Consider the following 22,563-nt stretch of genomic DNA (forward strand, 5'->3'; position numbering starts at 1 on the left):
AGTATCAGAAGTTCTCGCCATATGTCCCTGGTGATCTAAAACCTGGAGGAGGCCAAAAATCCCTCCTGTGCCCCTATCTTGGTCATACCTGCCCCAGGCCTGTGAATCCACTGTTGTGTTCTACGTTGTGGTGACAAACTTCCCTCTACACAGCCGAGTCGTGGGCAGCTTGTGTCCACTCGGGTCTCCAAACAGCATCTGCTCCTGTGCCGGATCTCCTAAGAACCTCATAGGCCCTGCAGCTCTCTCACTCTGACGGCAGACATACCAGACTTGCTCCATGCTGGGTGGCAGGGGAACCAACTGGTGCCCCAGAGTCTCAAGCCTGAAGCATTTGACAGGCCTGGCTTGCAGGTTCCAGGGTGGCTCAAAGCAGAAGCGGGGTCCGATTCCTCTGCCCGAGAGGTGAGCGGACGCGCTCTCGCCATGAGAGGAGCACGAAGCGGTGTCCGTGCCCAGCCCCGCAGGAGGCACGGCCCCTCCCCGTGAGGTGGAGGCCCCGAGCGCGGGGAAAGCCTAAGCGCCCGGGGTGGCGGGCGGGAGGGAGCGGCGGCGGCCCGCCCTCCGCGGGGCAGGCGCGGCGCTGCCGGCGGCCCCTGGGGCGAGGCGACCGTTGCGGCGCGCGCCGCGCCCAGGCCGAGGGCGGCAAGGGCAGCTCACCGCCGCCGCGCGCCTGGGCCCCGCTAGAGGGCGCTGCGCTCCCCCCCCCCGCCCGCCCTGCGCCGCGGGATGGGCCCCCGCTGCGGGGAGGGAAGCGGCCCGGCGGCGCATGCGCAGTGCCGGGCGTTAGACGGCAGCGGCGATGGCTCCGCAGTGACGGTTGGACCTAACGGTTGCTATTGACATTGCGGCGCGGATCGGGCGGCGGATCCTACCCCGCGAACGGCGGCCCGCCCCGCGGCCGCGCAGCCAGGAGCCACCGGCCCCGCGGAGGAGGCCGCGGCGGCGGCGCCGCGGTGATGCGGCCGCGCTGAGGCCCAGGTGCATCCGCCTCCCTCCCCCGCCGCCGGATCGGGCCGCGCGGCCCGGCCCGCCGCCGCCCTGAGCTGGCTTCGCGGTTCCTCCCTGCGGCCGCCGCCATGCCGGGCCGCCGCTGAGGAAGCGTCCGCTCGGAGAGGAGCAGGGCCCGGGGGAGGGCGGCCCGGCATGGCCCGCAGCCTGGAGTAGCGCCGCCGCCTCCCTGCACTGTGCGGCTGCGGGCGGGCCGAGGCCGCTGCTCGGGAGCGAGGCCCCGCTGGAGGCGGAGGAGGAGCCAACGCGGCCCCTCTGACAGGGCCGCCGCGGCCTCCGCGCTGCCGCCGCCGCTGCGCGGCTCCAGGTGGCCCCGGACCAAGGTGACACCCGGCCTGCCCCCGCCCCGGGGCCACCTGCCCCCTCGGCCGGCACGGACTCGGCGCCGCGCTTTCTTCTCACCCCGGAGCCGGCGGCGTGCGAGCGGCTGCGATGAACCCGGTGAATGCCACTGCTCTCTACGTTTCAGCGAGCCGCCTGGTGCTCAACTACGACCCTGGGGATCCCCAGTCCTTTACAGAGATTAACAAGCTCCTGCCCTACTTCAGGCAGTCCCTCTCCTGCTGCGTTTGCGGTGAGGATCTTTCTTTTGTTCCCTGCACAATAAGCTTCCCCCCCCCCCTCCCCCCGCCCGCCCGGGCTCGCTGCGGGGCGGCCCTGGGCCGAGCTGCCTTCGCCCCGGCACCCTCGCCGGAGGAAGGGCTGCGGTAGGGCTCTTCCCGCCCCCGCGCACCGAGAGCCCGGCTCAGGCACGGAGCCGGCCCGGGAAACTTTCTCAGCCTCTCGCCGCGGAGCACCCCCGCTCCCGCGGTGCCTCTCGCTGCCGGGGGGGGCGGTGGCGGAGCCCACGTGGGTGGGACGCGATTCTCCCGCGGGGGGGTGGGGAGGGGGGCGCGAGTAGCGGCGTGGCTGTTTTGCAAGTGGGGAAAGGTGGAGTGAAAATATTCTCCGGCTTAGACACCCCCCTACTCCCGCAGAAAACAACCCCAAGCGGGGGTAAATCTGCGGGCAATATTGGTCAAAAAGATAGAAGGGTGTTAGGGGTCTGTGTATTTAATAGCCTGGGAAGCTGTAAAGAAAATATTGTGTTGTTTTTGTTGAGGGAGTGTGTTTTGCCCAAAACGCAACGCTTTGTTATGGTCACTTTATTTCATAAAGGGTATGGTAGTTATTAGTGGTTATTGGAATACCCTGGTATAGTGGAGTTAATTGTTTTTAAAAAGTGATGACTAAGAGCGAGTGTGGTAAAAGATACTCAAAACAATATACAAACCATAGAGGCAGGGAAATAAGAACTTCTAACTTTTTTTTTTCTTCCTTGAAATGTAAATGAATTGATAGAGTTGGCTCCAAGTTAATGTAATCACAGAACAAAAAATAATTCAGATTGAAAGCCAGGAATTTTAAGCACACAGAAACAATGTTTGGATTTTTTTTTTCTGTGCATAGCAGAGAATTGTCCTATAATAATAATTTCCGTAAAAAGCAAACAGGCTGAAAATCTTGCTAGGTTTTTCTGTCTCCCTTTCCCCAAAAAAAAGAGCATTCTGCATTTTATGGGCAAGGCAGACATCCGGAGTTTCAGTATTACTGTTTGGGGAACATTGGGAAGGAATTGCATTCTGCTGTGTTTATGAAGTGGGGGCACGTGTCTGTTCCGGGTAGGAAGCTCTGGAATGAGCTGTCAGCCTTTCTTGACCTGTCCTTTGAAGCCTTGGTCAGTGTTGGGAGAGGGAGACCGAACTGTGAGACCTCTCAGTTGGTTAATTTTGTTAATTCTCCTTTTTCCCCCTCTGGTAGTTTTAAGTGCTGGCCCTGTGTGTGTTTGTATTTTCTTAACAGAGTGGACTTACGTCCACTTATGTCCACTCTGTTTGCATGTGTTTATCTTTACTAATGCATGTTGTCACACTACGATTTAATTGAATTACTGGCGTTTGTAAAGTTAAATATTTTATTTATTTACAGGATCAGGATTTAAACTGTTGGGGCTTCTAAAGTAGTGTTAGATGCTGCTTCCTATACTGTAGCTATTGGCTCCTCCCACTTAAAGTCTTAGAAAATAAGAGATCTGTTTGTACTGGGAAAGAGGGAGCCTGTTCCCAGGATCACTGCATCGTCATTTCCTGAAATAATTAGTCTAAGGTTTGGGTTTTTTTTTTAACTCACATAACCTTGATGTCAATATCTTCTGCTCTTTATCTCGTGCTTGTTACCTTACACCCTATTAATTCCAGTCCCTAACTGTGCTTTTCTTCCATAAATCCTTCTTACTTTTGGTTGGTCATCAGACTGCTTTTGCCTAGAAATATGCTAACATTTTTCTGGGTGGTGTTTTTTGGCTTTTTTTTTTTTTTTTTTTTTTTTTTTTAGTTCAATAAGATATTTACATAGAGACTATATGTTTCTAACTACTCTGCTATCTGGCCTCTCCACTTTAAGACTGGTCTTCTGAAATGTGTTCTTTGTTCTCCTTGCCTTGACTTCTTCCCTTCTTGGCCTTTTGCAATCTTATTTTTACACTCGGTGCTATTGAAATCATCTATCTTTAATTTGTCCCTGCCCAAATTCCAGAGCTGTTTTCCCCCTCTTCAGCTTTTCTTGCTTGGTTTTTCTGTCACACTCAGTTTGGGAGAGCAGACCATACTTTTTAGTTTGTTTTTTTTTTTTTTTCTATTGATTTGTGCTTCCATGGATATTCTTACTTACAAACTACTTCTTGATGGTTCCACTTTCTCTCTTCATTTCTTATTTTCTTTGAACTTTAAGGTTACTGCTTTGGCTTATATATATATATATTTTTTTTTTTTTTTTTTCCTACAGTGGCTAGCTTTCAGATAACTGTAGCTGCTGTTTGTTTAAAATATTTTGTCTACGAGTGATTCCTCAGTATTATCTCTGGCTTGGGCTCCTGTGTATGGTGTGGTAGCATACAGAGGCCTCAGTAAATATCAGGCTCTTTGTGAAGCCTTACAGTAAAATACAGTTTCTGTCCTGCAGTTAGTGAAGTATCTTTCTTGAACCTGCAGGCAGTTAGTAATGGGAGAGTGGTCCTGCCTGATACAAAACTGTCCACTCTAGTGTTGACCATTAGTCACAAATCTTCAGCTCACACTGGTAAAGGCAAATAGACCTTCTTGTTTGCTTTTTGTGTTCCTTTTCTCCCACTTCTATCATGGGTGAATATTGATGCCTTTTTCTCTCTTTGGCCCTCTGGCCTTGCTATGATATTTTTTAATTTTTTTTTTTTTTTTTTTTCTCTCACACATATTAGTGTTAAGAGGTATTATACCCTCTCCCATATTTAAGGTCATTTAAAGCCTATCCAACTGTCAAAACCTTTTTAATGTTAGTGATTTAAAAGGTAAAGTTTAAGTACTGAAGTAAAGATTACTTTGTGAGATGTCATAATCCCAAGAGTGAGTGCTATGACCACCCAAAACTTCACAGTGTAGATTAAAAAAAATATATTTAAAAGCTTTTCAAATGCTCACTTCTTTCTACCCTATTTATCTGTTTTGACCTTGAGATCCAAATACCTGGATATGGGTTAATGTGCAAGGAACTTGGAGTGTCTGATATTTTCCTTGCACAGATCTTAGTAGAATGTGATCTTGACTGTAAATGTTTAAAAATCACGCTTTGTTGGAGAAATGTTGCATGAATTATCAGTAATGCATAAGACTCCTACACTTGGTTAAAGCCCCAAGTGTTGGACTTCTAGGACTCCCCTTGGGAAATTACTCCCCAGGTTAGTGCTCGTTATGTCATCAGCCTTGCCTCAGTATTTAATCTCTCTGAATGCATTCTGTAATGCTTTATTATGCTGTAGGTATTAATTCCACAGGCAAGATTGTCCCTTTAATTTTTAGATAATTGTTTTTAGAAGAAATTAGTGACAGCTATATAAATCAACTAACATTATTGCGCTTTCACTATTTTCTCAATCCACTAGACATAAGCCAACTCATTTTCTTTTGATCTGATAGTCTTTTAAGCCAGCTCACATAGTACAGGGTGGCAGAAGATTTTGAACCCACGTAATTATGAAATTCTAATTAAAGCTCTGATTTTAGATTCAAATTGGCACACATGCAGTTCCGTCAGTACAAAGTCATAATGTAAATACAGTATGCTGTTGTAAGTCAATTAAATCTGTTCTAGGTGGATTTAAGGTCTCTATTTTACACAACAAGTTAGAAAGGTTAAATTATGTTGCTGGTACAGCAGTGTATGTTTCTAGGATTGGAGTGTGATCGTGTGGTAGTTTCCTAGATGGTGGTTTAGGTAATGCATCATCCTTTTACAGGGATATTTAAGACGATATTTCCTAGAGCTTTTAAAACTTAAAAGTAATTCCTCCCAAGTGTGCATTAGACAGAAAGTGTGTGCCTTATATGTTTTGAGGATGTGAAATCTGAATTTCAGTCACTGGACTAAATGATTATTATTAAATTGCATGTTAATACCACATTCAATTTAAAAATAGTTTAGTAGAATTTATGCAACAAACTTCTGTGTTTTAAAAGTACTGCCTTTTGGGATAAAAACTTTAAAAGTTACTTTCTCTGTTTCAAGTACCATATAGGTTACTGCAAGTCATTCAAAGGTTCAGTTGGCTTTTCAGCATTAAGTCTTTTTTTCTTTTTTCTTTTTTTTTTTTTTTTTTAATGCAATTAAAATGCTTGTAAGAGACAGATTGCCAGTCACATCAGCTTAGCTCTTTATCCATGGAAAACTTCATCCTGGAACCTCTGAAAGATATTTTTTAAGTATATGAAAGATTGTTATTGCTGACTTTAGAATGTGAAAGTACTTGGAAGGTACTTGCTGGAGAAATACAGGATGAGAACATAGTTCTTGCCTTAAACATCCTGTAATCTAAGTAAGGGGATGTGAGACAACATGTGGCTTAGGGGAGATTAAGGGATGGGAAGGAACAAAGAAACAATGTGACAGTACTGATCTGTACCTTATACAGCTCTTGTCAAGTGTTTTGAGATTGCTCTTGGTAATTTTCGTTAGAGAGTTGAGGGCTAAATGGTAGAAGAGTATTACAGAAGCAACTCCAAAGCATGGAGAATAGCATGGATTAAAAAAAATAAAATTGTTGACTTCTTGTTTTGCTATATAACGATTAGTATAGGGATATTATTTCCATCCTGCTCTTGTTTAAAAGTATTAGCCTATTTTTTGAAAGTTTTATACTGTTAATATAAGTGGAGTCTTGTGGAACTCATTCTGCTAGCTATGTTAGGTTTGAAATTTCTCCATAGTTGGTGGTATATTGAGTTATGTAAAATTTTCCATCTTTGTGCCATCTTGTCTGTGTTGTTGGACCTTGGAAGGCTCCTTCTCTTCTTCGTTGTCACTCACTGAGAGAGTTCTCCATTGCTTCTGCAGGTCTGACTGCTCCTCCTGCTACACGAGTGCTTGGTGTGACCTCCTCCACGCTCCATGTCTGTAGCTTTTTAGTGGCATGGTTTTGGGTTCCAAGTAGAGCTTATTGCTTTAGGCTATACCTTGTCATTGGGAAATTGTGAATTAGACCTGTAGAGTTTCATTAAACTTTCACATGAAAACTTCTACAAGTATCTAAGGGAAGAAGCACCACAAACAAGTGGAATGCAAGTGAATTATGGCTCTAGAGTAATCAAAGTCTTTTTTTCACTGATGGTATTGAGACAATTTGAGGCACGCAGAAGTTGTGATGACATTCAGAGAAGAGAAGATAGTTGGATGACACCTAAATAGATTTAAACTTTCTAGAAAATTTTATTTCTAGACACAGAGATGGAAGAAGTCAGCAGAAACAAATTTGCACTACTAATAAAACTTAATTATATGCATGATACTGGATTTTCTGTTTGGGATGTGAGCCGTGACTAAGTGGGTTAAGCCTGGATATCAGGGGTTGAAAGTGAAAAAGCATATTTAAGTTTCATGATGGAAGAGTTTAGCCTAGAACTCTCATTCTTTGTCCGTTCTCCCTCGATTAAGGAGAGTGAAGGCTGATTCATGATCCATGTTGCCAGATCAGAGTTGCCTTTTGTGTTTGAAAAGTCATCTGGATCGGTGCTTTTTTTTCCCCAGCTATTTTTAATTGACATTTTCTACATTTCTCCTTTTTCAATGATGAGGGATACTGTCCAGCTATTATATATTGGTAGTTTTTAGAAGTATGTTATTTGTCCCTTAAAAATCACATAAGGTTGCCAAAACACTTCTGAATTTCTGAAGAATGTGCAAAATAACCAGAATCTCCAAAAAAACCATCGGGGAGCATGGACTATGGGAATAAGTACCTATCAAATACCTTCTACTGCAAGTATTCTTTTTCTTCTTGTTTTGGAGATAACTAGAATGGGCAGTTGTTTAGAAAACATATACTCCCACATCTTTGAATACACCAGTTTTTAGCCAAGAAAATGTTGGTTGCTTTCTCTTCCTCTTAAAATCTCCTTACTTAAATGCACTGTTTCCCTTTCCTGTTTTTAAATCCTGTGTGTGACTCCTGGGAGAACTGCTTTTTCAAGGTTGTCTGCATTGTAGTGCATGTGTTTTGATAACATAAAGTTCTAACAGTTGAATTTAAATTGGTTTCTAAAGTAAAAATACTCCTCTGTTTTAGAACAAAATTGAGAAGAGGAGTAGGAAGAGAAGTAACGGTGGTTTCCACCTTAGCAGCGGGTTGATACCAGGCTTCAAAAGAAGGTTGCAAATTGAAGATTGCGGTACTGTCTTCTGATGTGATGTGAGATGAGACTGTTTCTCTAACATTGAAGCAATGGGAGTTGATGGACAGGTTTTGATGGTCACCTGAGGATACTGATTAAACTGACTGCGTTTCAGAGTGTTTAAAGAAAAGTTAATATGTTGCCAAGAGGCATCTTTATTGGGACAACTTAGTTGTCCAGGTCTATGGACATAGAGGTTTAAACACAGATTTCTTTGGTTTTGTTTTCATACTATGTTATGGTTTACAAATTAGTTTGACTAAATATGGGGTAAGCAGTTGCTGGATATTATGTTGGAGTTCAGTGTGAGGCCAAAAAAGATTCTTTACGTTTAGTACATGACTTGAGAAATAAGGCACAGCACAGCCTTTCTTGAGGACTGTTGCTTTGCAGATAGTAAAAGTTTTCCTGCTCTTAGGGAGGAATTAATTCTGAAGTCCTTCAATGATGTAATTTGTTATTCTCTGTCTCCTGAGCCTTGCAGTCACAGCACAGGGCTTGCTCCTTCTCCAGTGGGCTTGAAGAACACAGTTTACTTTTAAGATTACGTGGTTAATCTTGATGATGTGAGCACTTTTGTTTGGTGAGAAAAAAGTTTTCATTCTTCTTTTATTTGTGATAAATATATTTATCTATAACTTTGAAAGCAAGTTAACTCTTTTGAGTGTTTATGCTGCACAGAAGCATGTTAAATTAATCTTATACCCATAGGAGAAATGTCAGTTTTGTCATTTAAAACCTCTTACAGTACAGCATCCTTGACTTTTGAAAAACATAATTACATTTACACTGGATGGTGAAAAAGATGAATTTATCTATCTTTTTAAAGCCTGTTCATTACAAAGTTTGAACTTTGCCACCTAGCTTGTTAAAAATACATTCAGAATTTTTCCAGGCAGTGATTTTGTAAACACAAAGACTTTCAAACAAAAATATAACTTTGACATAGGACTTGTGTTGTTTGTTATGCACGGGGTGGAGTCAGAGAACAAAGCAGTCCCTTCTGTACTTAAAATGCAATCTGTTGTCATATTCCTGTTTTTTTTTTTTTTTTGCTTGAACTTTAGCTAAAGAGCTTGACTGTATTTCTCCAAATATGCAGAAAAATAGTCTAACTGTATTCTTATCATGGTTAATTTGGGTTCCCATGGTGTTCAGAGAAAAATAATGTAGTGTCCTGGTTTTGGCAGGAAACCTCATTGAGCTACTTATTCTTCAGTTGGATCTAGCTGATAAGTTTTTAGATTAAAAGATGCTGTGTGGGGTTGAAGAAGGGACTGATGCAGAGAAAGTGGTGGGGGTAGCAAGCCTTTTCCTCTCAGAGGCTGCTTCAGCCGAAGTGCTGGAGCTGCAGGTAGATGGATAGCTGAATTTCAAAAAGCCTATATCAAGTGATATCCCCAGTTGGCGAGAACTAGCTCCCATTCTTCAGGAGGTGGTTAACTCTGAAGCTTGAATGTAGCAATTTGCTAGAGCTTACTGCCTGTTGCTAGTTATTTTAGTAGAAACAATCCAATCATGTTTAATCCAGAAATGAAAATGCTGAAAGTGTAGCAGTCCAACTTCTAAATCTCCAGCTTCTAGCTATTACTTTGAGATGCTTGTCATACATTAAGTGTAACGTGGAAGTATATGGATGCTTCATCAGATTGATTATAGCTTCCTGTTTTTTTAAAAATTTGCTAGATTAACAGAGCTGTAGACTTTCTATCTGGCTAATCCAAAGTTCAGAGAAGCTTTTTGTAATACTTGGTTTAAAAACGCCGACATGGTCATTGTAATGTTTGATGTTAACAGATTAAGTGGTGTGGGTGAGCTTCCTTCTTACCTTCCTTGTTACCATCTTCTCCCTTTATTCATGAATGCCACTCCTACTTTTGCGTATGTAGCAGATATGCCACTTCAGTCTGGTAGAGAGTGAAAGGAGGAGATGGCTGGGCTGTTGAGCTTTCCACTTGCTTGCTGGGCACTATAAGCCCAGATACGATGCAGTCAGAATTAAATACTCTGTTTTGGCAGACAAAGGTTGTCGATTAATCCCAGTGATACATTTATTTATACTTGTAACAAAATTTGAATCATAATTTGTTCTAGTTTACTTCATCAAATTAAGATTTAATAGTTACATCATTCTTAAGACTTTGAGTTGTTAAAAAAGGCAATACCTAAAGTTTCAGTAGACTTTTCCAAGGGTGCTGAAGTAGTTACTGGTGTTTAGTCCCTTTTCTAGTGCATTGTATTTCTGCCTTTGCTGAGGATAGATGAGAATGGAAGGAGGTGACCTGCTCAAAGTCTTCTCAGTGAATCTCATCCATTTGGAGCACATTTGCTGCAGATACACACCTAACAATTGCTTTGATTCCCAATTCTTCTCCTCCCTTTGGTCTCTGAGATACAATTTGCAGATACTTCTTCTCTTCCTGCAGCTGTGAAGTAATGCTCATTAAGGAACACAATAGGAAGTATTCCTTGTGGTTTAAATGACCTCCCTCCTGGTAGCAGCCTTTCCAGGACAGCTGTGATATTTTGTAAATAATTTATTAAAACTATTTCCTCTGTATATGCAGCTTATTAAATGTAAGTGCTCATATTAATTGAGATATTTAGTAAACCTTTCTGAAAGTAGGATAGTTAAGAACTGATGTTGTTTAGGGAAGGCCTCTTATTGGAGGCTTGGTAAGACCATGATTTTGCTTTTGGTGTATTAATACACTCCTTGCAAAAGATGATGAGAAAAGACAAGGCGAAGTTTAGTAATACCAAACTATTTAGGGTAGTAAAAATGAAGGACTGCATTGAGTAACTGTGGAAGGATCTTACATGGATGAATGACTGCAATAAAGTGACAAATTAAATTTAGCTTAGATAAATATTAAATTGTAAACATGGAAAAATACAAACTTCTCGGAGCCCACCATTTTTATATCTTGCAGATCTATATACATTCGTAAATTTATAGAAAGTGGTAGCACTGATGGCTGCTAGCCAGAAGTGAGATCTTGGCCTTGCAATAGAAAACTCCATGAGAAGATCAGCTCAGTAGTGAGTATCAACGAAAAAAGCAAAGCAGATGCTAAAAATCAGGACTGGAATAGAGAACAAAGTGGAGAAATTTATTACGGCACTGTATAAAGCTGTGGTTCACCTGTATCTTACGGTGTTGTAGTCCCCCCATCTCAAACAAGAACTGTGGAAGAGTTAAGAGAAGGGTGATCCAAAGTAAGGAACAACTTCTGTACGGTCTGGGAAAGAGACAACTTACACGATTATGTGGTAGATGTCTGTAAAACCACGAGTAGTGTGGAAGAGAGGATAGGCATTGACTGTTGCCTCATTCAACACACGAATCAGAGATTCTCAAGTGAAACAAGTAAGAGTCACCTTCAAAACAAAAAGGTCGTTCTCAGCACAATGGATAGGTGACCAGGGAATAACTTGTCAAAGCCTGTTGTGACTGATTACATCTGAAATAGTTAAAGAGATGAGGCAAGCCTAAGGAGAGAATCTGAGGGTTACTGAGTACATGGAAACCTCATCTCCCAGGAGAAATATCTCAGCTAATACTGGTTAAAAGCTGTGCAAGTATTAAGAATTTGCTTGCCTTGTTCTTACTCTGTGTCCTAGACACCTGTTTATGGCCGCTAGTGAGATGGCCAGCTGGGCTAGATGGATCCTTGGACTAACTCAGTGTGGTTATTCTTAGGAGTTTTGAGAATGGGCTAGATAACAGCTTGGAATCCTTCCCAGCTTTATTTTCTTGGTGGAGTTCGTAATCTTCATCTGGGAAGATTTGGTAATTTGCAGCATCAAATGAATGTTATGCCTTGGGAGCTGTCCCAGAGCTTAGTACCTCCAGATTCTGGGTGGCAGCTCAGGTGTTGTCTTTCTGGGACAGTGATGCTAACATAATACCGTTCCCTGAGTATTAAAAGTAATGAAACTTAATTTTCTGTGAACTTGCATCTCACGGTTGACTTTTTTTAGCTTAATGGTACTAAAGCTGAAGAGAGTGATAGGTGCCACAGAATCCATATGAGAAAGAAACTTTGACTGAAGAATGAATATTCAATGAGATACGAGCTCAAGCTGAAAATATTCCCACAGCTCAGACATTCCTAATGTCTCTGCCCTGTAGGCTGCCTGGCATTTACTGAGCGTAGAACTCACTCTGTTCTTTCCTTCAGTGAGAGCATGTAAAGTGTTTTGTCTTGTCTGTCTGTCTTTTTCCTTCAAATCTTCTGGAAATTTATTTTTTTTTCTGTATCCTCTTTTAGTATTTGTATGCATTCAACAGTTTCAGCCAAATTTATTTTGAGAGAGATAAAATTCAGAGTTGGTGATTACCTTTTTTTTTTTTTTTTTTTTTTTTTTTTTTTAGCAGTTGAGCACACCCAACTGCTTTGTTTCAGAGTGGGCTTTTGGTCCTGTAAGTGCTGTGGATGGCTGTAGTTGTACAGTGGCTTCTGAAGTCTCAAAGCAGTAAATGAACGTGCATTAGGTGTGTTTGCCACCTGCATTGGTTAGGGCATAGCTTTCTGCTTGTCCTGTTGGAAAGACTAAATCCAGAAGGGACAGACAGTGAACTCTTTCTGCTTAAGGATGTGACTTCTGACTTAGCTGTTGTGATTTAAACCTTTTTTTCTTTTTCTTTTTTTTTTTTTTTTTTTTTTTTAAATTCCCCCCCTGTTTTTCCTGCTGTCTTCTCATGGTAGGGTCTTGTGGAGTCACTCTTCCTCAGTCAACCCTTCCTCATTAGATTAGCAAAGAAAAGGGTAAATACAAAGTCTCTGACTGTGAAGTGCATTTTTCATCAAGTATTGCTTTAATTGTGCTTTGAATCTTTCTCTGTTCTACAGCTTCTGCTATTCAGTGTTCCTCCTGCATGGCTTTCAATTAGCTGTGCTCAAATACTGCGTGTTTCCCTACAGCCCCTGTTCCAGTTACGCTGTAATGACAGTTCTCATTATCTGACATTGTGTAGATGTGTGCCATCTGCCAACTTCCTAAACAATTATATTTTCTCCAAATTTATTTAAAAAATACTATGTAATGATGACTTCAGCACTGACTCTTGTTACTTGTTGCTCAAAAAACAGTTTACATCGAGCTACTTTTACTGAAAGACAGCTCAGGTGGTACCTCTTTCCCAAAGAGGCACCAGGGAATTCGGATTTCAAAGGGAAAATGGGAAAGTCTGCTTACTCATGGAATTCAAGAGTGTTGCAAAATTACTGTGCTAATGCAAATTTCCTATTTAAACACACAAAAAGTTGAATTTTTAAAAGTAGTTTGAATAGTGAAAAGTACCGAGGGGTAAGTTAAGAAGGGAGGTGAAACATGTTGACAAAAGCTACAGGGTGAGGGACAAGTTTCCTATTTGAAGTGCTACTACAGCCAAGGGTTAGTATAGTATGTCTTGCTCTTCCACCTGAGGGCTTGGGTTCTAGACTAAAGTAATACAAGGTAGAAAGGTTGGGTTTTATTACTTGGATGAGAACTCAGTCCACTCGACTAGGGCCAGTTAACTATATCCCTTCAAAGCGCTATCAGGAGAATCTGTTACGGAGGGTGCGTGTGATCAAAACTTCCTTGGCAAGTGAGTGATGAGAGAAAGTAACTTTATATTTGATAAGATTTTAAAAAATCTCAGTCTGTTTTAATATATGCACTTTGCTTTCTCATCCCAAATTATTTCATTTGCTTCATTTGTTCGTAAAGCATGTTTTCACTTTGGAAAATCTGGGTGAGAATTCACTGATGGTTGTACCTCATCCAGCAGAGGCTCCTTATGGGGAGAGAGGTCTGATCAAAGCGGAAAATCTGCTGCTTGGAAAGGAGGGGAAACCTGTTGTTGTAGATGACAGTAGATACTGAGAAATTTAATTTAGGTGTTAGAATATCTTTCTGGCCTAGAACTGGCTAGAAACAGCAGAGCAATACTGTCATTTTCTGGATCTAGTTAGCAGTTGGATAATTTCTATGCAGAATTTCAGTTACCTCTGTTCTTTCATATTTTATCCTTAGGTGTTATTTGGTTTGTTCTTTAAAAAAAAAAAAAAACCCACAAAAAAAACCCAAACCACATTCTTCCAAGTTTTTACAATTTCAGAGATCTGGGGATAAAACCTTCCAGATTGCCAGTACTGAGTGTCTGAAACTTTCTGTGCTGTCAGGTGTGTTGATTCCTTTAGCAATGGATTTTTATTAGTTTTTAACTCTTTAACAGTAAGATCTTGGAGTAAATACTACCTTCACTCCACAGGACATGAGCTGTTGTTGACACTTTAAGTATTTAAGCATCATGGCTATGACAGTAGCACTGTTTTAAGTATTATTTCACTGATGTGTGCGTAAACTGGAAACCGGGAGCCACCACTCCCCAGGATACATAAATAGTCGCCTTGTTGCACCTTCTGGTTTGGCACAAGAGTAATCTATTAGAGAACAATATAGGGCTTTTTTGCTTTTTTTAAAATTCAAATATATTACTAGCTGTTTTATTCAGTGTTTATAAGAATTCATGGGATCCATTTAACTGTTTTTGTTGCTTGCAAAGTTAAAAAGTTTTTGCTTTACTCATGGCATTAACTGTCACAAAGCTAGGCTCTATTTTTACTCCCAGCTAAATGAAAAGTAAACCCAAGTTTGCTGTGTCTTCTTTCCTTTTGGGGTTGATATTTTATCATTTTTACATTCCTTTTAGAGTTTCCCTCGGCTCCGTTGTGATTTGTTTTCACTAATTTAATTAAAATATCTGCAGTAGTTCTTCATGGGAATTTATTGTTGCAGTTTTGGTAAATTCATAGAAATCTGTGCGTTTCAGTGGAAGAAACTGCTGAAGGGGACAAGGAGATTGGTAGTGTTTTAGTTAAGAGTGTTTCTAAAGGCTGCAGCAGCACAATGTATTATGGTGTGATGTTTTGGGTTTGGTTTTTGTTTTGTTTTGTTTTTTTTTAATTTAATGTTTTAAAACCAGATATGTTAGCTGTGAAAATTTTTACAGACTATTGTTTGGATGGTACATTTTCTTGTGACTTACTGAACTTTTTGAGGCAAGTTTTTTTTTGTTTTGTTTTTGGTTTTTTTTTCGATAGTACAAAAAAAATGTATCCCATACTATCCTGGAAGCCTGCCTTGAGTCCATTGTAATCTTTCTCTTTCTTTTTTCCTTAGGAAATTTGCTACAAGACCCTATTGCTCCTACCAACTCCACGTGCCAGCATTATGTCTGCAAAACTTGTAAAGGCAAGAAGATGATGATGAAACCGTCATGTAGCTGGTGCAAGGACTACGAACAGTTTGAGGAGAATAAGCAGTTAAGCATCTTAGTGAACTGCTATAAGAAACTCTGTGAATACATAACTCAGACTCCACTGGCACGAGATATTATTCAAGCAGTTGATTGTTCTGCAGACCTTTTGGCTTTGCTCAAAGATGGATCACCACTCCACGAAGAGACAGAAAAATCTTCCGATACAGCCTTGGCTTTGTGTTTGACACATTCCCCAGTACCTTCAACCTCAGAACTCACAACTGATCCTCCAGTTAGTTTTACATCAATACCGGAAAGCACACACAACATTGATATTAGAGGTTCCGTTATCAACGGGTTGCCCAATTGTAATGGGCTTTCGGTAGATAAACTTGGAGTGAATATTCCTTCTCCTGAACACGCAAACACAATTGATGTCTGTAGTACTGGAGAGTATATAAAAACTGAAGATATCTCCAGCAGCCTGCAGCCTGTGTGTGATACAGTTTCTACTAGTGACTTGTGTACGACAGGCATTGACATCTGCAGTTTCAGTGAAGATATAAAACCAGGTGGCTCGCTTCTCCTCAGTGTTGAGGAAGTTCTCCGGAGCTTAGAGACCGTTTCAAATACTGAAGTCTGTGATTCTAATTTGCAGCCCAGCTTGGAAGCAAACATGACTAATGGCCCTTTCCTGCAGCTTTCTCCCCCACCTCTTAGCCATAACATTTTCATGTCCACAGATGCTTCTCCTCATGGAATCTCGTGTACAGCTGCGACGCCTAAGGTAGTTAAGTTAAACAGAAAGCGATCTCGATCAGAAAGCGACAGTGAAAAGGTTCAACCTCTGCCCATTTCCAGCATCATCTGTGGCCCAACATTGGGAGCATCAGCTCCTGTAACAGTGAAACAGGAAAATAAAATGTCTTTGCAGCCTATTGCAACTGTACCTAATGGAGGCACTACTCCCAAAATAAGTAAAACTGTGCTCCTGTCTAACAAAAGCATGAAAAAGAATTTAGAACATCCCCCTAAGAAATCTCACCCGAAAGCCAAACCAGGGGTGCTGAAAACAAAAGACAAAGCAAAGGAGAAAGTTCCTAGCAGTAACGTTATGCCAGGAAGCCCAACAAAAACTGTGTATAAAAAGCCACAAGAAAAGAAAGGGTGTAAATGTGGTCGTGCCACCCAAAATCCAAGTGTTCTTACATGCCGTGGCCAACGCTGCCCTTGCTACTCTAACCGAAAAGCCTGCCTTGACTGCATATGCCGTGGCTGCCAAAACTCATACATGGCTAATGGGGAGAAGAAGCTGGAGGCATTTGCAGTGCCAGAAAAGGCCTTGGAGCAGACTAGGCTTACTTTGGGCATTAATGTGACAAGCATTGCGGTGCGCAATGCCAGCACAAGCACCAGTGTAATCAATGTGACAGGGTCACCAGTAACTACGTTTTTAGCTGCCAGTACACACGATGATAAAAGTTTGGATGAAGCTATAGACATGAGATATGACTGTTGAATCTTTCTTTCTTTTCCCTGCCATCAGTAGGGGAACTGCTACAGTTTTAAGGCAGCTATGGTTCTGTTTAACTTGCTGGAGCTCCTGCGTTTAGATCACTTGTATCAAGTGTTTTTCATTGCTATGTTATGTGTATTAGTGTCTGGGAAATAGTTGCAGATAATGGAGGAGTTACCCTAAAACTGTTTTTAGTTCTTACAGCACCTCATAGTTTGAGATCAATTGCTGATGTAAATGATTTTATCACAAGATCTTTGGCAAGGAATATATTAACCTCATTGTACTTGGTCATGCTTTGTGCTCAGTCAAAGCTTCTGCTTCAATGTACAGAAGTGGTGTCTAGTTAGTCCATCTCAACTGTGCTCGATTATGACGTAGAAAGTAATTATTGATTAGTTAAAAGTCACCATTACTAGAAAATCACCTAATATTCCTGTAGGAAATGCAGCATTGACCTGGAGAATACAGTCTGAAAAGGGCAGGTAACAAATTCTCACAATCAGAAATTATCTACTCTATGAACACTTCAGAAGAAAAAAATATTAGTAAATATATTGAGAAAGCTAATAGCCCAAAAAGCAGCTCAGTCTCCAGACAAGGGTCGGGAAGATCTGTTGATTAGATATGAATGTCAGACTGCTGACTTGCATACACCGTCCCTGTTAACAACATCATTCATTATTTTTTTTGTTTTCTAGACAATTCCATAGGTCATGTTCCTGATCTGGTATGCCCTCCATGCCAGTTCTGTTTGTTTGACATGTTTTGGCTGGGGTGAGAAAATTACTTGTACACAAAGGAGGCGCAAACTTTATTAGCACAATTCTGCCCCCCCCCCTTTTTTTTTTTTTTGAGTTCCTACTGATTTTACTGCTGTAGCTTTTAGAAAAGAGAGGGGATTTTGTGGGTTACAGAGAGACTCATTGGCTGATTTCCCGCCCCCCCCCCGCCTGCCAGTCAATGCCTGGGATACACAGAGACTCCCACAGCAGTTACTACCATTGAGGGTTTGTGTTTGGGTTTTTTTTTTTTTTTGGTTTGGTTTGGTGTTTGGTTTTTTTGTTGTTGTTGTTTTTTGTTTGGTTGTTTTTTTTTTTTTTGTTTGGGGCGGAGGATGAATTGCTATCTAAGGTAAAATATTTTGGATGTTAGTTAGTCAGAATAAGCTATATAATTCACTCCACCCAGAATCCATCTCATTTTTCTCTAATATGTTGAAAGTGGCTTTTTAAGGTCAGTGCTTTTCAGCTTGGGCTGAAAGGCCCTAAAATGTAAAAATAACACAAAGTTGTTAAAGAGCTTATCTCAAAATGTTAAAATGAAAGCCTCTTTGTAGGAATTCAGCTTTATGCAAAAATAGTTTATTTCGGCATAACCCCTAAATAAGAGTACAGGCAGAAGAATTTAGTCTTGCATTTAAGGCTTCACTGGCAGCCTAAAAAAGCCAAATTACTTCGTGAAAGCAGAAATTTCTCCTTTTTGAATGATACAGCGCAAATTAAACATGGGCTGACTAGAACACAAAACATTACCTTCTAATTTAAAAGGCAATTCCTGTTTCAACAGCATGTTAAATAGTATGTGATTTTTTTTTTTTTTTAATTACTTTACTGCTTCCATCTTTCCTATTATTCATCCAATGAACCCTGCAGCGCTTTCTGACCTAATGTTAGGTGTATTTTGATTTGGCACAAAGCATGTACAATGATGGTTCCTCACCTAAGAAATAAGCAAAAACCTTTGGACACAAATGACACCTCCCTTTTGTTTTGTAGTGTACCATGGTGTCATTTTCTGTGAATGTGGTCAGATCTTTTTGTTGGTTTTGGTTTGTTTCTCCCCCCGTCTTTTTTGTGGGGTGGGTAGGGTGGGGGGTTAAAGCCATAGGAAGAAAAATGTGATGTACGTGTCCAGTCTGTACTTTTTTGTTTTTGTTTTGCAAGAAGAGTTGAAAAATATTTTTGATAATGAGTAAATGGTGGAAAATGCTTCTTAGTATTCTTGTCTTTATTTGCCAACCCAAGTACCTAAGATCTGTGTTTTTTAGCCCTCATGAGATTTAACAATGTCCTATTAAAATGTATTTAGTTAAACTTGTATGTGATTTTTGTGTTGACCCAAAAGGATCCTACCATTTCTAATTTGGTGGTTTGATCGTGACCTACTAATGTAAATCTGTTTATTAGTCCACTACGTGTAAGAAAAGTAGCCAAACCAGAGTCTGATCCAAGGGGAGTAAGCTGCACAGCATGGGTTGTTTCTGAATGCTTTTGCAGAGCTGTTAAGTTTTGCTGAGATTGTTGATGGAACATTTATTAGGACTTTCATTAAATTAAATACATAGTACCTTTGCTCCAGAAATGTGGGAGTACTTGGAATCTTTACTATCTCACTGCTGCACTAAATATGGTACCAAAAGTTGGAGATTTAGGTCAAGCGTGTTTTGGAACCGTCAACAGGAGAGTCCTGATCATTAATGTAAAATTGCAAATGGTAGATTCAGGTTGTTTCTAAAAACATTTCCTTTTATGCTGCCACGTTCTTGAAATGTATATTAAAATTCAAATTGATTTAATAAATGTTAGTTTTCTAATTGTATTTTCCAACTGCTAAGGGCATCAGTGTGGCATATGTTGAACTTACTGTCTAAATACTACTTAGTCCGTTGATGACTAATTCTGTAATTGTTTAAATTAGAGTTGGCTTGGTTTGGTTTTCTTAACCTCCTGGCTAGTTCTTCTTGAATAAGCTGAGCAATGGAAAGGATCATAATGTTGCTGAAAATAATTGCAGTGGTTCTAGCCTGAAAAGCATTAGTTTCCATTTCAGAGCAATACGAGCAGCATACTGTTCTGGGACCTTCCAGCGCTGGCTGTGGTCAAAGGGAGTCGAGTGAAAACTCAGTCCAGCGCAGCCCACAGCAAGGACTTGCTCCCTGCTGGCTGCGTGTGGGGAGGCACTGGGGGATCACTGACACTGAGCAGGCGCGAAGATAGTTTTAGCTCCAGCTTAGCTTGGGCTGGGTTGGCAGGAGTTCCCTGTCTGCCACTGACTTAGCATTCCTCCGGTGGTGCTGTGGATTTGGGGAACTGTTCTCCGCATTAGCATAGATGAGGCTGCCTGGGGATTTCTTTTCATATAGGAAGTGTGCGATATTTCAGCTTTCTTCCCAGTCCTCTCAGAAAAAGCAATTAACTTCCAAACTTTAATAAAATCCTGTAATTTCTAGAGCTGCATCAGAAAGAAAAAGCATTTAATGAAATGTCTTGCTATGGGAGTTTTCCTGCCTGAAACAATATTGCAAAGATGGAGAGAAAAGAGCTCCTTCTGGAAGGGGTAGACTTTTGATCATGTCGTGATGTGTAGTGGTACAAAACCAGTGGTGCTTTTGACCGTCTAAAGCTCAACGGTTGGGATTAAATCCCAGAGAGAGGAGGGACAGGGAGACAAAACTGGAAATGAACACTTGGTTTGTGTTGACCTCGCCGCTCTTATAGCGGTTCATTCATGCAGGCGATGTTCTTCCTCTCTGGCTTGTCTAAGCCTAGGGTATAGTGCCTGTGAGCACTGGGGTCACAACAGACTCTTCTGTTTCCATTGAACTCCCTGCAGATGTTCTTGTATGTGCAGATGAGTTTTAAAACATGATCGCAAACAGAGGAGGCAGGTAACAGATGTCTTCTTGCACAGCTGCTTCCCTTTGCGTCGTTGCATCTTCAATGCTGCTCCCTTGCCAAGCATCATAAAATTTTGTATTGTCAGAAAAAACCTGTAGAGTTAGAATGTACCAGCAGTCTGAAATAAAACCTGAAAAGCCTGCTTTCCAAGGCAGGTACTTCTGGCACAGCAAGGAGCTGCTTGTTCAATGAAACTCTGATGGACTCTCAAGAAGATCATAGAGATGTGGCACATGAATCGTGCAAAGATTCTGACATGATCCAGAATATAAACATCTTTTTAGGGTATGCAAGAAGCACACACCCCCTCTTTTATGTATTTAATACAAATTTATATTTATAAAACCCTTCTGACTGCCAACTAACTTTCTGAAGTGAAATGATAAAGAGCAGCTTCAGATGTTAGAATCATTCCAGGTATGTGGCACGGCTGATGAAATTCACTCTGGAAGATATATAATGCTATTTAAAGTAGTACTGATAACGTTGCAAGCACATCATATTTGTCTGGACTTAACTACTCAGTTACTCAGTTTTTGAAATTGAAGTGCCTCTGGTGTTTTAAAGAAACCCAGAGGTCCCTACCCCCCAAAATGACTGCTATATACGGATTTAGGCACATAGGGGAACGCTGATTCGTCACTCTCACAGATGAAGTAATACAATAATGCATTGATTCAGCCTCACATTTGCATATTATTAATTTTAAAATGCTTTTTTTTTTTTTTGTAAATCCTCCTTTTCCAGTTCATTATACTTGCAGAAGATCCAGGAGATGTCTTTTTTTTTTTTTTTTTCCAGTACAGGTTAAAATGAGGGAGCCTGGCATTTTGCTAAGTCAGCACACGGATAGTGCTCCATGTTAAGAATGAAGATGTGTGGAAGGTAAGCGATACGATTGCTTCTCTTCCCCAGTATTTTTGAGAAAAAAAAAAGCCTGGCATTTTGGCTTTGGCAGGTTTGCTGACAAGTAACTGGATGGCACGAGCTCAGCAGCAGCAGGGAAGGCGATGCTGGGACAGCAGGTGGAGATGAAGTGAACAATACCCTACTGCTATGAGACAGGTTTTACTTTTTAAATTCAAAAGTCCTTTATTTGCCAAAAAAAGAAGAAAATACATAGTAAAAATACAAAGATAAAACCATGCCAGCACAAAATGTTTCCAAACTACTTGTACAAAGTATGAGAACCTTTATTATTAAATACTCAGTTTCTAAAACCATCACCTGGTGATACAGAGAAGAGAGTAGAACCAAAGGGTAAGCACTGTTTACATGTTCTTCTTACAGTAGCTCATGCTCTTTACTGAGGTTCAGTTTTGATTGCATAGACCTAAGATGCTGTGATTTAGAAATGCCGTACTCCAAAAATACATACCATTAAAAAATGACACTTCAGCGACCTCTTTTTTTTTTTTTTTTTTTTTTTATCTTTCAGGCATTTTTTTTTTTTTCCAGAAGCTAAGCACAGTACCATGGTTGGGTATCTCGAATCAGCTTTCTTAAATCCTTCGTTTAAGAGAGCAGGTTTCCTACAACATTTTCTGTAAACCTGAGACTGACTGTAATTTCCTTTTTGCTGTCCATGCCTGTTTTGCAACACTGCCGCTTGGTGGCAGCCCGGCAGAAGGGGAGCTATGGCAGTGCTTGCGTTTTGCTGATGAAAACTGTCATGTAGCAATTAGTACTGAGATTTTTTTAAGAAGGTGGGGGGGGGATCAAGCTAGTACCATTCCAGCAGTAATTGCCTGTGGTTGTATCGAGCCATATCACCTATCTTAGTACTGCAGAAAGAGAATATTTGTGAATATAGAAATAAAAAGCAAGGGTTTTGTAATGACACGGGACTTCAGTATGCTTTTGTCTAGCAAAATTGAGAGAACAAATAAATGCAAATGTATTTATTTTTATCATGCAAAACTGAATTTTACTCCCTTTTCTGACTACTCATAAAAGACTTCAGTCTGAGCTGGATTTACAATGAAAAATGCATGATCTATTTTTAAAGGTATGCAACATCTAAACTGGCACTGACAGCTGGAGGCAGGAGGCTAAGTCAGAGAAGTGGACTCTACGAGTCTTCCATGCTGTGATTCTTCGGTTGCTTCATTTTAGGGAGCTTGCTGACCTCTGAGGCTGATGTGCGTTGCAGCTGAGCAGGTTCTGGTGTCCGTACTTGCAAACATCCTTGTCTTCTTATGTTTTGACTATCCCAGAAAGAAAAGCTAAGAAGTAGGACAGGACTTCCCCAATTTACCTTGCTTGTATACTGCAGATCTAGAAACCTTCCATCCAGAGAAGCTGTGGACAAGGCTGTCATAAATGGAGCGCAGAATGCCTCCTTTACTAATTCATCTGTGGCTGGTG

At 41.1% G+C, this 22,563-nt stretch overlaps 1 protein-coding gene across 1 annotated transcript; it reads left to right on the top strand.

Moving 5' to 3' along the window:
- The first annotated feature begins 819 nt into the window (after positions 1-819).
- Positions 820-18,507, top strand: MSL2 (MSL complex subunit 2). The gene is made up of 2 exons (XM_086754966.1): positions 820-1,585; positions 14,922-18,507. Exons 1-2 carry the CDS (start codon positions 1,444-1,446, stop codon positions 16,517-16,519), a joined length of 1,740 nt encoding a protein of 579 aa, XP_086611092.1. The 5' UTR covers positions 820-1,443; the 3' UTR covers positions 16,520-18,507.
- Positions 18,508-22,563: the final 4,056 nt, after the last annotated feature.

The sequence above is a fragment of the Chlamydotis macqueenii genome, chromosome 9, assembly GCF_036417535.1.
Source record: "Chlamydotis macqueenii isolate bChlMac1 chromosome 9, bChlMac1.mat, whole genome shotgun sequence".
NCBI lineage: Eukaryota > Metazoa > Chordata > Aves > Otidiformes > Otididae > Chlamydotis > Chlamydotis macqueenii.

Coding starts and splice junctions, on each gene's coding strand:
- MSL2 (XM_086754966.1), top strand. CDS start 1,444: ATGAACCCGGTGAATGCCACTGCTCTCTACGTTTCAGCGAGCCGCCTG. Junction 1,586..14,921: donor CCTCTCCTGCTGCGTTTGCG/GTGAGGATCTTT, acceptor TTTTTTCCTTAG/GAAATTTGCTACAAGACCCT.